Source organism: Heterocephalus glaber, unplaced genomic scaffold, assembly GCF_053883595.1.
Source record: "Heterocephalus glaber isolate CG9 unplaced genomic scaffold, H.glaber_assembly_v1.0 deba00000347, whole genome shotgun sequence".
In the NCBI taxonomy this organism is placed as follows: domain Eukaryota; kingdom Metazoa; phylum Chordata; class Mammalia; order Rodentia; family Bathyergidae; genus Heterocephalus; species Heterocephalus glaber.
In genome coordinates, this window is record NW_028258143.1 from 50,636,989 (window position 1) to 50,651,038 (window position 14,050).

Below are 14,050 nucleotides of genomic sequence, written 5' to 3' on the forward strand. Positions count from 1 at the left end.
ACTAAACGTTATGTGAAGATAAGAATTTCTATAGCAATCTTTAAGATAAAACTACTGCATTACTCTGAGCAGAATCCTGGATTCCTTTATGAGGCTTCTCATCATGGAATATATATGACAGTTTTAAGCTCTACTTAGATAGTGGCTTCCCTGTTATTTGTACTTTATACAATATTCTGGAAAATAATTTAAATTTTTTTTTTTTTGGTAATGCAGGGGACTAGAAACTGCATACTTTATTCTAAGAAATCCTACTGCCACACTGAAACATACTGTGTTGGAAGTCATTAACCTCTTCAGTTGCATTTCTGTATATAGGAAGAAAACTATTAGAATTTTCCCCAAAATATAAGTACCACTTGGCTGTTTCAAAAGAATTTTTATATACTCAAGTAAAGGCAATTTTTAAAATTTCACACCTGTACATCATACCCACTGTTTTTATTTATTACCTACTATAAACTAATTTCAATAATTTCTGTGTTTAAGGCTGGGAGTATATAATACCAAAACAAAAAGGTTTTCTGGCAAAATATCTAATGAAGTATTTCTTCTGTAGGAAAACTTTGACAGATCATTCATTTGTTTTCCTCATTAAGTTATTTGTCTTAATATAGAAAAAGTCTGAGTTTGATTTCTACCACAAAGTAATCACAGATCTTTCAAGCATGTAAGCAATAAGAGGAAGAGCCTATCCTGCCTATAATGACCACCTGGCCTGTCACAGTAATTTGTGTTTTCATTTTGCCTGACAATAATCTTCTGAACTGTCTTTGGAAGATTTGGCCCATCGTGCTCTGGTTGCAGAGACAGGGTCCTGGCACGGGCTTCATTCCCAGTGGACAGTCATCAGGGACGCCACTTGGGGAGGCTCATGCTTTGCCAGTACTGGACTCTACCCAGGCCCATTAGCCATCCACAAGCCAAACTTGTGCATCTGCTCTCCTTGTTAACACCAACCTACTCGACAACCCTCGTGTGTTAGTACTCAGCCACCCTGGCTTTTGAAACTCATGCTCAACTAGTTTGTCAATAGTTGGAGCTATGACAATCTCAGGGGATGTGCTGAGACTAATGGCTTCCCCATCTGCCTGCTCGCCTGTCACAGGAAAGGAATAATACTGTGTTCTGTGGAAGGTAGCCTGCCTGTGAGTGTGTGGGGTGTGTTTGGCCAGGACTTCCTGCTGGAGAAGATAGATGCAGAGACAGGGTCTTTCAGTTTCTATCATAAAGAATAATTGTTTGTTCTTTCAACCTATCTGGACCAATATAGTAAAGATGAACTGCTAGAAAAAATGAAAGCTGAAACATACAAAGTCTAAGCTGCTTTTTAAAAATAGAGTCAATAGACATAAAATTACTCTGTCAAATTACATTAAAAGTTTCTTCATGTCTAATCTCAATTCTATCCTCGTCTCATCTTGGAGCAATTATAGTTTGTGGACTGGCCTCTGTCCAGATATGATACTGTGGAGTAGCACTATTCTAAAGCAAGCCAGAAATAGGTTTTGAGTCCAGGCTGTGAATAACAAGCAGGAAGCTAAAAGCTCTCTTGAGAACAACTGTCCAGAGACTAGAACACCTTCAAGAGAAGACGGGATGCTTCATTTTATTGCTGTAGAGCTGAGAAGAAGCTGTACGTATTCAAGTACATGGTTCTTCTTACCTCCACAAATACTCTTTTGTATATTCCCTTAGAGGTAGGACAACCTAGCTTTCCCAAATGCCCATCACAGGGAAACACAACTGACTGTCAACTTTCCTCTTTAAAACAGGGCACAGTGGGATTTGAAAATCAGATCAACAAATGCCTAGAACTGGCTGAATACCTCTATGCCAAGATTAAAAACAGAGACGAATTTGAGATGGTTTTTGATGGGGAGGTAAGTTGCCATCATAGACAAGATACATAGCACTTCAGAAAAACTACTGAAAGGATCTTCTGAAGTCATGTTTTCCACACTGCCACAAGCTACTTCTCAATTTTCATTTTATGTACTTTTCATTTAATTCCCACCATATTTGTGAACTCCTCTTCCAATAGCATTGGGATGATTTTTTCCCCTTCAGCTCTTCCAAAAGTATGCAGTTCTGAGCCAGCCTTTGCAGTCTTCCCATGGCAGATCTGAATCCTTCATCACTCTTGGGTTTGTCCTGGGTTGTATCTCCATGACAAAGAGGTTCTCAGTTCCAAGAAGCTTAAAGGATGGTTATAACCTTACCTCCAAAGACTGGCTCTAAAATGAGGTTCTGTTCTACAGAGATTACGAGGAGAGCCAAATAAAATGATCTCTGCCCTGAGTTAACACCCTGATTGCACAGTAAAGTATTTGTCACACCAATGTTTACTGCCTGCCATGTGCCAGACTCCATGCCAGGGGCTGGGTTATGTAATGTTGGCCAAAACACATACTGTCTCTGCCCTGATGGAGCTCACAGTTGACTAAGGAAAGATGGAATCAGAGCCAATCCCAATAAAAGAAAATCCACTCATAATCCAGTGTAATGTAACCACTTATAACCCAGTATAATGTAACACTAACTACATTTGGCATTTGTGTCTCAGGCAACCTCAACTATTAGGAAAACACCCAAAAGTCACCAGATGAGTGCAAAAAAGCCTTGAACTTTAAAATCACTGGTCTGGTGTTTGTCCATCTCACCGATGGGACTTTACTCTGATTCTTTACACTATTTTAAACATTCTACTAGCAGACTGAAAAAACAAATGCAATATCTTAAACAAGCCAGTTAGATGCAAGCACAGTGCTGGCAAACAGCAAGTAGACAGGAAACTGAAAAACTACATCAACAATGAAACAATCAGTGTCAATAAAATTATCTTGAGCATTTTCTATATGTGAGGCACTACAAAAGGCAAGATGGGTAATGGATAATGCTTTTTTTTCCCCAATTATCCAAATGTAATTATTTTAACATTTAAATGTTTAAAGGTGGCAACTTTAGTTAACTAGAAGACTGCTTATGGGAAATTGCTCTCTTGCCAGATATAATTGGATAACCCGGGCATTTTTCTTCCTAGTGTACATAGATATAACACTGCCTTCTAGACATCCAAGCCTCTTTTTCAGTATGGAAACTTCCCCTCAAGAGTGCACATTTATGGGTTTGGGAAGTTTTCTCTTAAGTTGCCATAACTTGGTTTGTTTGCTTGTTTGTTTGCTAAAATCTCTGCAGCCTGAGCACACAAATGTCTGTTTCTGGTACATTCCACAAAGCCTCAGAGGTGTTCCGGACAGCCTTGAGCGACGGGAAAAACTACACAGGGTATGGGTTTGCTTTTGTCTCATTCAGTGTGGCAGAAATAAAAATTAATGCCTTGAGGTGGGCTTCCAGGAATAGTGTGTTGGGGAGCTGCCTTGTTACGATCTTCTCAGGGCTGCACTGTCGCCTTGCTGCTGGTCAGACTCTTAGGCTGGTGCTCTTTACTGTGGAGTCTCCGTGCAGAGCAAGAATGATATACATATTCCTGGGAACATTCTACATTAAACTGTATCTGCTATAATATCTTTTTACTAAGCTCAAGTCTACTCTATTGCTGATTCATTTTAACTGATTTCTATATCTAGTTTATATAATATTTGGGGTTGTTGGTATTACGTTTAATTTATGTAATATTTAATTCATCCAACCATTGAACAAATGAAGACACCTAGATATAGTTTTGAGTTTTGTTTTTTTTTGGCTTTTATGTCAGTATAAACACAAATAGTATAAAGCAAATTGGACTGAACTGTTGAAAAGGGGGTGTGTGTTAATATCCACTTTTAAATTTTATTTTGCATTACCAGGTGGCCCCAAAGATCAAAGCCCTAATGATGGAGTCAGGCACAACCATGGTTGGCTACCAGCCTCAGGGGGACAAGGCCAACTTCTTCCGGATGGTCATCTCAAACCCTGCTGCCACCCAGTCTGACATCGACTTCCTCATTGAAGAGATAGAAAGACTGGGCCAGGATCTGTAATTGCTCTTTGCAGAAAAGGAGTTTATAGGAATTCCCTTTCCCCTCTGGCACTGTAGAACAAACCTAAGTTGCTGAAACACATAGGCCATTTCATTGAAGGAAAATATAATACCTTGAAGAATACTTGTTTCAACCTTATTAAGCTTGTTTGTTAGAGTTAGCAGGAAATGCTGTTCTTTTTAAAAAGTTGCACATTAGTACACAATATATATGTACAGTTATATATACCTCTCTATATATATGTATAGTGAGTGTGGCTTAGTACTAGAGCTCAGCATGTCTCCTGCCCCAAGAGAATTAACTTCACCTTCAGCAGTTACTGAGGAACTAAACATGCTGCAAAATAGCTCACCTGACAACCACAGGGAAGATAGTTTCCAGAATGCTGTGTCCTGGGGACCGAGGGCAACACTGTTGGTGGAAGTTGACCTCATTGCCAGTGCTTCTCCCATCTGAAGCATAATGGATGAAAAAAAGCAGTACTAGATGACGACTGTCCAGCCCTCCCCATTGGTACCCTGTTAGGGGACGACAGTAGCAGAGTCACTCTTACAGGTGTACCGTTGCTGTATTTTCAGAGATTACTTTGTGTAGATTGTGTATATTACTGTTGTCTGACCTGGGTAGGGGGAGACTTGTAATGATTTTAATGACTGTTTAACTGTAGGTGAGTGAAATATTTGCTGATTTATATTCAGAGATTTACCATGTTAAAAGAGGCATCTTGTATTTTCTTCTCATTTGTAATGTATCTTATTTCTATATTAATGAATAAGTTCTGAATACTGTTTATGGTATTTTCGTGCATTTGTGAGCCAAAGAGAAAAGATTAAAATTAGTGAGACATGTATTTATATGAGTGCCCTTAAAATAATGATTGAAGCATAAGTGTACTATCTGTAAAAGAATTCTGATGCTGCACATTGAGTCATGTATGGAAATCCTCTTACTTTGATAGCGTTGCTCTTCTCATACCCTCTGTCTGGCTCTGTGTCTGGTGTTCTCAATGCTTTTCTAGTAACTGTTGGATAATACCTAGATCTCCTGTAATTTTGTAGTTGTTCATGACCAATCTCTGTGACTCGCTTGGCTGAAACCTAAGGCAATGTTTCTGAAGATCTTGATAAATCGACCAGTCTCACAACTGTTTTTGGAAGAAACAAAATCCACACTGTGCGTTTTAGAGTATGCAAGAAGAATATAAATAAATATATTCTCCATGGAGAATTTGAACAAAATTTAATTCCAGTCTGTGCTTCCTATAGAGAGATTTCCAGTTCCAGTTGCTTGGGTCACCCACAGCCCATTCATTGCTCATGAGCTGACTTTAGATGATGTATCCTTAGTAAAGCAAGACCTAGCCCATTGTCATAGATTCCTGAGCCCTTGCCTATAAAATCCTTGTGATTGTGGTTAAATAAAAGTGACTGTTGACGCCTTGAGAGAGAAGAGGCCATCCTGCTTCTCATTTTCATCTTGGAGTTTCACCCAGTCATTCTGGTATTTTCTTCCTCTGTACCAGGTTATATATGAGGCTATGTATGTATAAGGTTACAGTAGTAGACACAGCAGACAAATAGCCCCTCTAGTGAGGATTTATATCATTTGGCACTGTGGTATTGGAATGCCTGTAAGGTCATAGATCTGTTCCACCTTCTTCCTGCATGTCTTACCTAGTGGTCCCAATTCATTTCCTCTGGAAATATATTTGGTGCTGGCTCATTAGGAAATAGGGCTTAGTTGCTATGATAGCCTATTAAGGTATAATAAATACGATCTATCTCATTCCTTTGCCATATGAGGAGCTCCCTATTAGCACATGTAGGGATTAGAGCAGTCTTTTCTAATTAGCATACTGATTCCATGTTTATTATATGAACAAACTGCACTCCACAGAGTGATCATGAAGACACTTTATTCTTTCTCCCACAGTTTTTTCAAATCCTTCCTGGGGGCTTTTTTTCCCCATGCCCTTATTTGAATTCAGGACAATCCTATAGGTTTTCTGGACTCTTAGGCACGAGAGTCTCATTTTAGCAATTACAGGCCAAGCTCAATGTAATAAGCAAGCCTTCAGATTTGTAGACAGTGGGAGTTTCTCTTCTCCCTGTCTGTCCATGTGGCTATAAGCCTACAGTGACGGGGAGAGAGGCTTGTGCTGGGCTGAAGTCACTTCCTTCTTTCACTCTTTCAGCTCCTCTTCCTGGCAACTGAATTTGCTCATTTGGGGTGGGGTGGGGTGGTTAAAGTAACAAACAAAGGCACAATTTTACACAGCTGTTAAATTGTCATTTGGCATCTGGGCCCTTCGCATATGAGATTGTTTTCAAGTGGAATAGTGCTGTAGGTGGAACAAGGATTTTTTAAATTAAGGAAAATTCACTCTTTATGTGTACAGTGTGTAGTTTTCTGTGAATTTTGGCAACCCCATTTAGTCATGTGACTGCAACCATGACCAAAATCTAGAACAGTTCCATCACCCAAATAAATTCCCCTATGTCCTTTCATACTCAATGTCTCCCTTTCCCAAACCCCTGGCAACTTTCTTTTTCTGCTCTTTGAGTTTTATTTCCCTGTTGTGTAAACAGAATCATATATGGCCTTTTGAGTGTATTTTTTTACTTAACATAATGCATTTGAAATTCATCCATGTTCTTTATATCAATGTTCATTTTTCATTACTGCATAGTATTCCATTTGTACACTATACCACAGTTTTTTATCCATTCTCTAATAAAGGAAAATTTGGGCTGTTTCTAGTTTAGGTCACTTAAAGCTACTATAAACATTAATATGCAGGGCTGGGGATTTAGCTCAGTGGTTCTGCCGCCTGCCTTGCAGGTGCAAGGACCCGAGTTCGATCCCCAGTACCAAAAAAAAAACAACCCAAAAACATTAATATGCAGATTTTTGCGTGACCATAGGTTTCATATAACTTACATTAATACCAAGGTGTAATATTCCTAAATCGTATGGTAAGAGTATGTGCAACATTATAAGATACTGCTAAACTTTTCTAAAGTGTCTGCACCATTTTTTGTCATTTTTATTAATAATGCACAAGGTTTTCAATTGATCTATGTTCTTCATGACACTGGTGTTTTCAACTTTTAAAAAAACATTTAGCCACCCTGTAAGTGGGTATCTTGTGATTTTAATTTGCTTTATCATGAAGCACTTTGGAGGGATTCTCATGTCCTCACACAGGGGCAATTGCAGCTGCATTACCACTCAGGACACAAACCCTTCACCTTGAGACCCTGGCAGTCTACTCTGTCCAGATCTTATGTTGGTACTGCTACTTCTTCAGGCAGTACTTTTGGGGGAAGGCCCTATGATTTAAAATCCGTCACTGTAGATTAAAGAGGAACTTTTTAAACATACACAAGACGAAGGATGACAATAACATACTTGAGTCCCCATTACTCAGCCCGAGACATAGAACATTCAGTCCTTGAGTGCTCTCCAACCCTGTCATGTATCTACCTTTCCCTAATTGGATTCAAGCCTCTCCCAAAAGAGATCACTATTCTGAATTTGGTCTTAATCACTTTTGTGTCTCTATGTAGTTTTACCACATATGTAGGCAGCCTTATTGTTATGTTTTATTGGTTTTGCACTTTATATAAGTGAGATAATGCAGGATTTATATACCTTTGTAACTTGTCTTTCTATTTAACATTGTGATTTTGTATGTCCAGAGCTAACCCATAGACCAACGATGACAAACCTCTTAGAGACGAGGGCCCAAATTGCAACCCAAAACCCACACTTATTTATTGCAAAGTGCCAATGCTGCAATTAAACCTAAATACTGAGGTTTTAGTTTAGAAAAAAACAAGTCACACATAAACATCTTTTGTTTTAAAAGAAAAACAAATACCTGGGCATAGTGTTGCATGACTGTAATCCCAGCACTCAGGAGGCTGAGGCAAGAGAATCACCATGAATTCAAGGCCAACCTGAACTACAAAGCAAGACCCTGTCTCAAAAACAAAACAAAACAAAAAAACCCAAAAACAAAACAAAACAAAAGAAAAACAAATAACATGTGTGCCATATGTTCACTACCACTGCCATAGAGGAACTTTATACAGTTAAAAGAAGAGGGGGTCTTTCTGTGGAACCTCATGTTTTTGAGATTCACCTTTAATAACTCATTTGTTCTTATGGCTGTAATGTTATCACATCTATGAATATACTTCAATCAGTTTGTCCATTCTTTTTGGGAGTAAACTTACAGATTTTTCTAGTTTTTTGTCTTTGGGCACAACGTTGCTACAAGCATTCTTGGACTTCCTAGTGCCTGTGGGCAAGTTTTTCTACATTTTAGAAGTGAAGTGGCTGGGTCCTAGTGTACCTGAACTTTTCTGGATAAGAGCAGCAGTTATGCCAAGCATGGCAGTGCAGCCAGAAGTGCACATTATTCCCAAACTCACTATCACTTGGCCTACAAATTTTCGCAGTCTGGTGAGTATGAAATGTTGATTGAACTTGTTTATCCCTGATTACAAATGAGGTTGAATATCTTTTCATGTTATTATAAACCTCTTGTGTCCTATGAAATGCTTAAATCATGCCCTGTGTATAAATTTCAATCAAGCTGCTTGCCTTTTTCTTTTAATTCTTTAGGCACTCTTTATATACTCTGAATACTAATTCTTTTTGATTATATGTTTGGCAAATATCTTAATTTGGAGCTTGCTTTTTTGCTCAGTTAATGGTCTTTTTAAAAACATAAATTCTTAAACTTAATGTAATAAAATTTACCAATATTTAATGGCATTGTGTGTATCTTTAAAAAATTGTTCACCACCCCCAAACCATAAAGATATTCGCATGTATTATTTTGAGAATTTATACCTTTCACATTTAAATCTTTAGTCTACCATAAATTAATTTTGTCTGGTTCTTCTTTGCAAATGAAAAGGCTATTACTGGCCCTTTATTGATTTGAAATTTTTATTGGAATTTCACTGAATCTGTGGATCAATTTCAAGAACACTAACATATTTTTGATATTGAATATAATAACCAAAGTATACTATGTATCTATTAACTAGGTCATCTTTAATACCTTTGAATAAACTTTCACAATAGACACGCACAACTTTTGATAGATTTGTTTCTAGGTGTGTTGTAGTGGTGTTTCACTTTTATTTTTATCAGTATATGTTTGCAGTATGTTCATCATGGGGAGTTGGTACATGTGCATAACATTTTAATTACTTTTATGTCCCCCTCCCTCCATTTCTTGGTTTCCTCCCCATTTGCAAATGATCCTTCTTACTGTTTCCTATTATCTATCTTTTATTTTGTGCTTTAATTTATTTATACTTTGGCTTTCTCATACAAGAGAAACTATGCGATATTTAGCTTGTGTGTCTCATTTATTTCACTTAACATTATAGTCTCAGAGTGCTTGCATTTTCCTACAAATGATTCAAATTTATCCTTCTTTATGGCAAAGTAGTACTCCATGGTGTGTGAATACCACATTTCTTTATCTGTTCATTTGTTGATGGACATACAGGCTGCTTCTAGGATTTAGCTATTGTGAGTCATGTTGCTATAAACATGGGTATGGATGTATCATGCAATATGATGTCTTTAACTCTTTGGGAGAGATACCTAAGGGGAAAAGAGCTGGGTCAACTGAAATTGCTATTTTTAATATTTTGAAAAATCTCCATACTGATTTCCATAATGGTTTTACTAGTCTACATTCCCACCAGCAATGTAAAAGTGTTGCTTTCCCCCCACAGCCTCGCCAGTATTTGTTATTATTTGATTTCTTGGTGGAATCTCAGTGTTGTTTTAATTTGGATTTCTCTAAAGGCTGGAAATGTTAAAGTTTTTTCCTGTATTTATTGGCCACTTGTACTTCATTTTCTGAAAAGAGTCTATTCATTTCAGTTGCCCATTTTTTGATTGGGTTTTTTATTCTGGGGGTTCTAAGTTTTGAGGGCTCTTTGTATATTCTAGATAGTATTGTCGGAGGTATAGCTGGCAAAAAAAAAAAATGTTCCCATTCTGTATGCGCTCTCTTCACTCTGTTGGTTATTTTCTTTGTTGTACAGAAGCTTTTTAATTGATACAATCTCATTTATTGACTGTTGCTGTTATTTCTTATGCATTGAAGTTCAGGTAAGAAAGACCTTGCCTACATCTATGACTTTCAGAATTTTATCTATTTTATCTTCCAATAGATTAAATGTTTCTGTTTTAATATTTAGATCTTTGATTCATTTTTATTTTAATTTAGTACATGGTGGGAGATACGGATCCAGCTTCAATCATCTGCATATGGATAGCAGCATCACTTGTTAGAGGCTGTCTTTTCTCCAACATGTTTTTGGTCCCTTTGTCAAAGATGAGGTTGCTGAATGTGTCTGAGGTTATTTCTGCATCCTCTGTCCTCTTCCATACATACACATATCTTTATTTTTTTCTTTTGCCAATACTGTGCTGTTTTTTGTTTTTGGTACCGGGGATCAAACTCGGGACCTTGCACTTGCGAGGCAGGTGGCAGAACCACTGAGCTAAATCCCCAGCCCCATTACTGTGCTGTTTTTAGCACTGTAGCCTTATAGTTTAATGTGAAGTCAAGTGTTGGAATGTCTCCTATTTTGCTTATTTCCAGGACTGCTTTTGTTACTCTGGGTCTCTCGTGGTTCCATATGGATTTTAGTATAGTTTTCTCTTGTTCTGTGAGGAATGCTATAGGTATTTTGATTTGGATCGCATTAACTCTGAATATCAGTTTTAGAAGTATGGTTTCAGGGCTGGGGATTTAGCTCAGTGGTTTCACCGCCTGCTGTGCAAGCGCAAGGACCCAAGTTCAATCCCTGGTACCAAGAAAAAAAAGAAAGAAAAAGAAGTATGGTTTCTTTGACTATAATGGCTCTGCCTATCCAGGAACAGGGGATATCTTTGCATTTTCTGATGTCTTCTTTGATCTCCTTTTTCAAATTACTGTAGTTTTCATTGTAAAGATCTTTTACTTTCTTGGTTAGGTTAATTCCTAAGTATTTAATTTTTATTGATGCTATTGAGAATGGTATTATTTTCCTAATTTCTTGCTCAATAAGTTCATCATTTTTGTACAGGAACACTACTGATTTTTGTGTGTTGATTTTGTATCCTGCCATTTTTATCCTGAATTTGGTTATTAATTCTGGGAGTCTTTGGTGGAATTTTTTTGGTCTTCTATGTAGAGGATCATGTCATCTGCGAACAATGATAATCTAACTTCTTCCTTTTCTGTACATACACCTTTCATTTCTTTCTCTTGGCTGATCCCTCTAATGTTTCAAGTACTATGCTGAACAGGAGTGATGGTAGTGAGTATCCTTGTCTTTTTCCTGATTTTAGAGGGAAAGCTTTCAGTTTTCCACCATTTAATATGATGCTGGCCATTGGTTTATCATAAATGGCTTTTATCAGATTGAGGTAAGATCCTTCTATACCTATTTTCTTCAGGATTTTTAGGATTTTTATCATGAATTGTTGTTGGATTTTGTTAAAAGCTTATTCTCCATCGATTGTTATGATGGTGTAGGTTTTGTCCTCACTTCTGTTTAGGTGCTATATTACATCTGTTTATTTGCGTATGTTGAACTATCCTTGCAACCCTGAGATGAAACCTACTTACTTGGTCATTGTGTATGATCCTTTGGATGATTTCTTTCATGCTCTTTGCCAGGGTCTTATTGAGCATTTTTCCATCTCCACTCATTAAGGAATTTGGCCTATGACTTTCTTTTTCAGTTGTGTCTTTGTCCAGTTTGGGGATCAGAGTAATTCTGGATTCCTGAAATGAGTTTGTAATTACTCCTTCCCTTTCAATTCCATTGAAGAGTTTGAGGAGTATAGGTGTTATAACTTACTCCTTGAAGTCCTGTAGAATTCAATATTGAATCCATCAGGTCCTTCATGGCCTGTCATTAGATTGTTCAGAATTTTTATGTCTTCTTGGTTCAGTTTCGGTAATTCTTTTTTTTTCTTTTTTCTTTTTTTGGTACGGGAGATCAAACTTGGGACCTTGCACTTGCGAGGCAGGCACCAGAACCACTGAGCTAAATCCCCAGCCCCAGTTTTGGTAATTCATATGAGTAGTGTTCATGTATCTCTTAAGTTGCTCTTTTTCATGGAATGCCTTTATTTCTCCATCTGTTTTGAAAGAAAGTTTCGCAGGCTATATTAATCTGGGTTGGAAGTTGGTTGCTTTTAGGCATTGAAATCTTTCACTACAGGCTCTCCTGACCTTTAAAGTTTGTGTTGAGAAATCTGCTGTGATCCTTATGGGTTTACCTTTATATATTATTTTTTGCTTTTCTCTGACTGCTTTTAAGATTCTGCCTTTTTGTTGGATGTCTGGGATTTTGACAAAGATGTGTCATGAGGAGCTTCTTTTTTTCATCAGGATTAGTTGGTGTTCTATAAGCCTTGTTATCTCTATTTTAAAATCTTTCCTCATACTTGGGAAGTTTTCAATTATGATTTCTGTAAACAGATTTTTTATTCCAGGCTAACTCCCATCAGCCTTCAGTTAGTCTTCTTAGCATCATTTAGTAGCTGTTGGATTAATTTTTCTTGTTCTCTTATCATTTTTAAGACTTCTCTGAATAATTCATCTTGATTTACCATTTTGTCCTTGATTTCAGAAACTTTGTCTTCACATTGGTCATTTCTACCATTCGTGAATTCTATACATTTTTAAAATTTCTGGTATTTCTGTCTGACACATTTTTGTGAGGTGTATATCTTTGTTATTTGTCATTCATGTTTTAGACCATTTTCGTCAGCTCTTTCAATTTTTTATTTATTTCTCCCATATACACATTGATCAGCTTATATGGTAGTTCCATGAACTTTTGGGTTATGTCCTCTTCGAATTTGCCAAGTTTCTTTACCTCTTCTTTACCTCTTCTTTAATCAATATGTAAAGCTCTACTATCTGGTGTCTTTTTTTCCTCTCCATTGATGTCCCCTGGATCTGACTTAGAAGAGAGGGGAGACCTCCATAGCCTTTTGTTACCTTGTTTCCCCATTTCCTCTGGGTGGGGGTCTGGGGTTGAGATCAAGTAGAGTGAGGAGAGACTGTAGTTGACATGAAGATCTTGTAAGTTAGATTCTGCCTTTCAGTGACGTGTTCATAGCTTTATTTGTCCAGGGTAGTTTCTGTTTTGTTTTTTGTTTTGTTTTGTTTTGTTTTTTTGGTACCAGGAATCAAACTCTGGTCCTTGCACTTATGCAGCAGGCAGCAAAACCACTGAGCTAAAGCCCCAGCCCCAGTCCAGGATAGTTTTTGCCCCTTCAGCTATTCAATTTAAATGGTTTGGACTCTGTCACTGCATTGTGAGGAGTTACTCTTGGCTATAGCAGCATCAGCAGATCAGATCCACACATCACTTGTACGTGTTCAACCTTGCGTTTACATTTCCATCCTTTATCGGTGCCCTGTAAAACTTATGCTATCTTATTACCAGCATTACTGTGATGTGGAAGGAGAAGGGAAGGGAAAAGATGGAAGAACGGGTGAAAGAGGGGTGAAAATTAGGAGGAGAGATAGATAGGAGAGATAATAAGAGGTAAAAAAATAGGGGTCACACTCTGCTGGAGGTCTTTTATAGTTGGTATAAAGGGTTAGTGTTGAGGCTGTTAGAAGATATTATGGGGGTGGGGGATGTAGGAGGAGGAAGGTATAATTCAGGATTGAGGAAAGCTGCAAGATTGTCAGAACTTGTTGATATATTTGTTCACCTGAAAGGTGGAGGAGAAGCAAGGGAAAACAAGGGGAGAGGTAAGATAAGCAAGCGCAAAAAGAACAGAAGGGAAGACAGAAGTTTGAATACAAGAGAAGATAGGAAAGACTAAGAGTCAGCAGAATATAAGACAAAAACTTGAAGAATTTAAAAAGTGGGAGAAACAAGAAAAATAAGAAAATAGAATTGACACAGAAGCTGTATTTTCAAAGAATCTTCTCTGAGTATCTCTGATATAAGTCCTCCTCTAGTCAGCCGTGTTGAATCTTCCAGATTTGTCTTGTGTAAGCTGCCTAT

General features: G+C 37.6%; 1 protein-coding gene across 4 annotated transcripts in view; it reads left to right on the forward strand.

Annotated features, from left to right (window-relative positions):
* The window catches only part of Gad1 (glutamate decarboxylase 1), a 38,493-nt gene extending 33,264 nt beyond the window's left edge, over positions 1-5,229 (forward strand). For all 4 annotated transcript variants that reach the window (XM_087200144.1, XM_087200142.1, XM_004857648.4 and 1 more), the window contains 3 exons: positions 1,776-1,883; positions 3,199-3,288; positions 3,813-5,229. In XM_087200144.1, coding sequence (XP_087056270.1) covers positions 1,776-1,883; positions 3,199-3,288; positions 3,813-3,986 — 372 coding nt within the window. In that variant the 3' untranslated portion in view covers positions 3,987-5,229. The remainder of the gene's footprint in view (positions 1-1,775; positions 1,884-3,198; positions 3,289-3,812) is intronic.
* Positions 5,230-14,050: the final 8,821 nt, after the last annotated feature.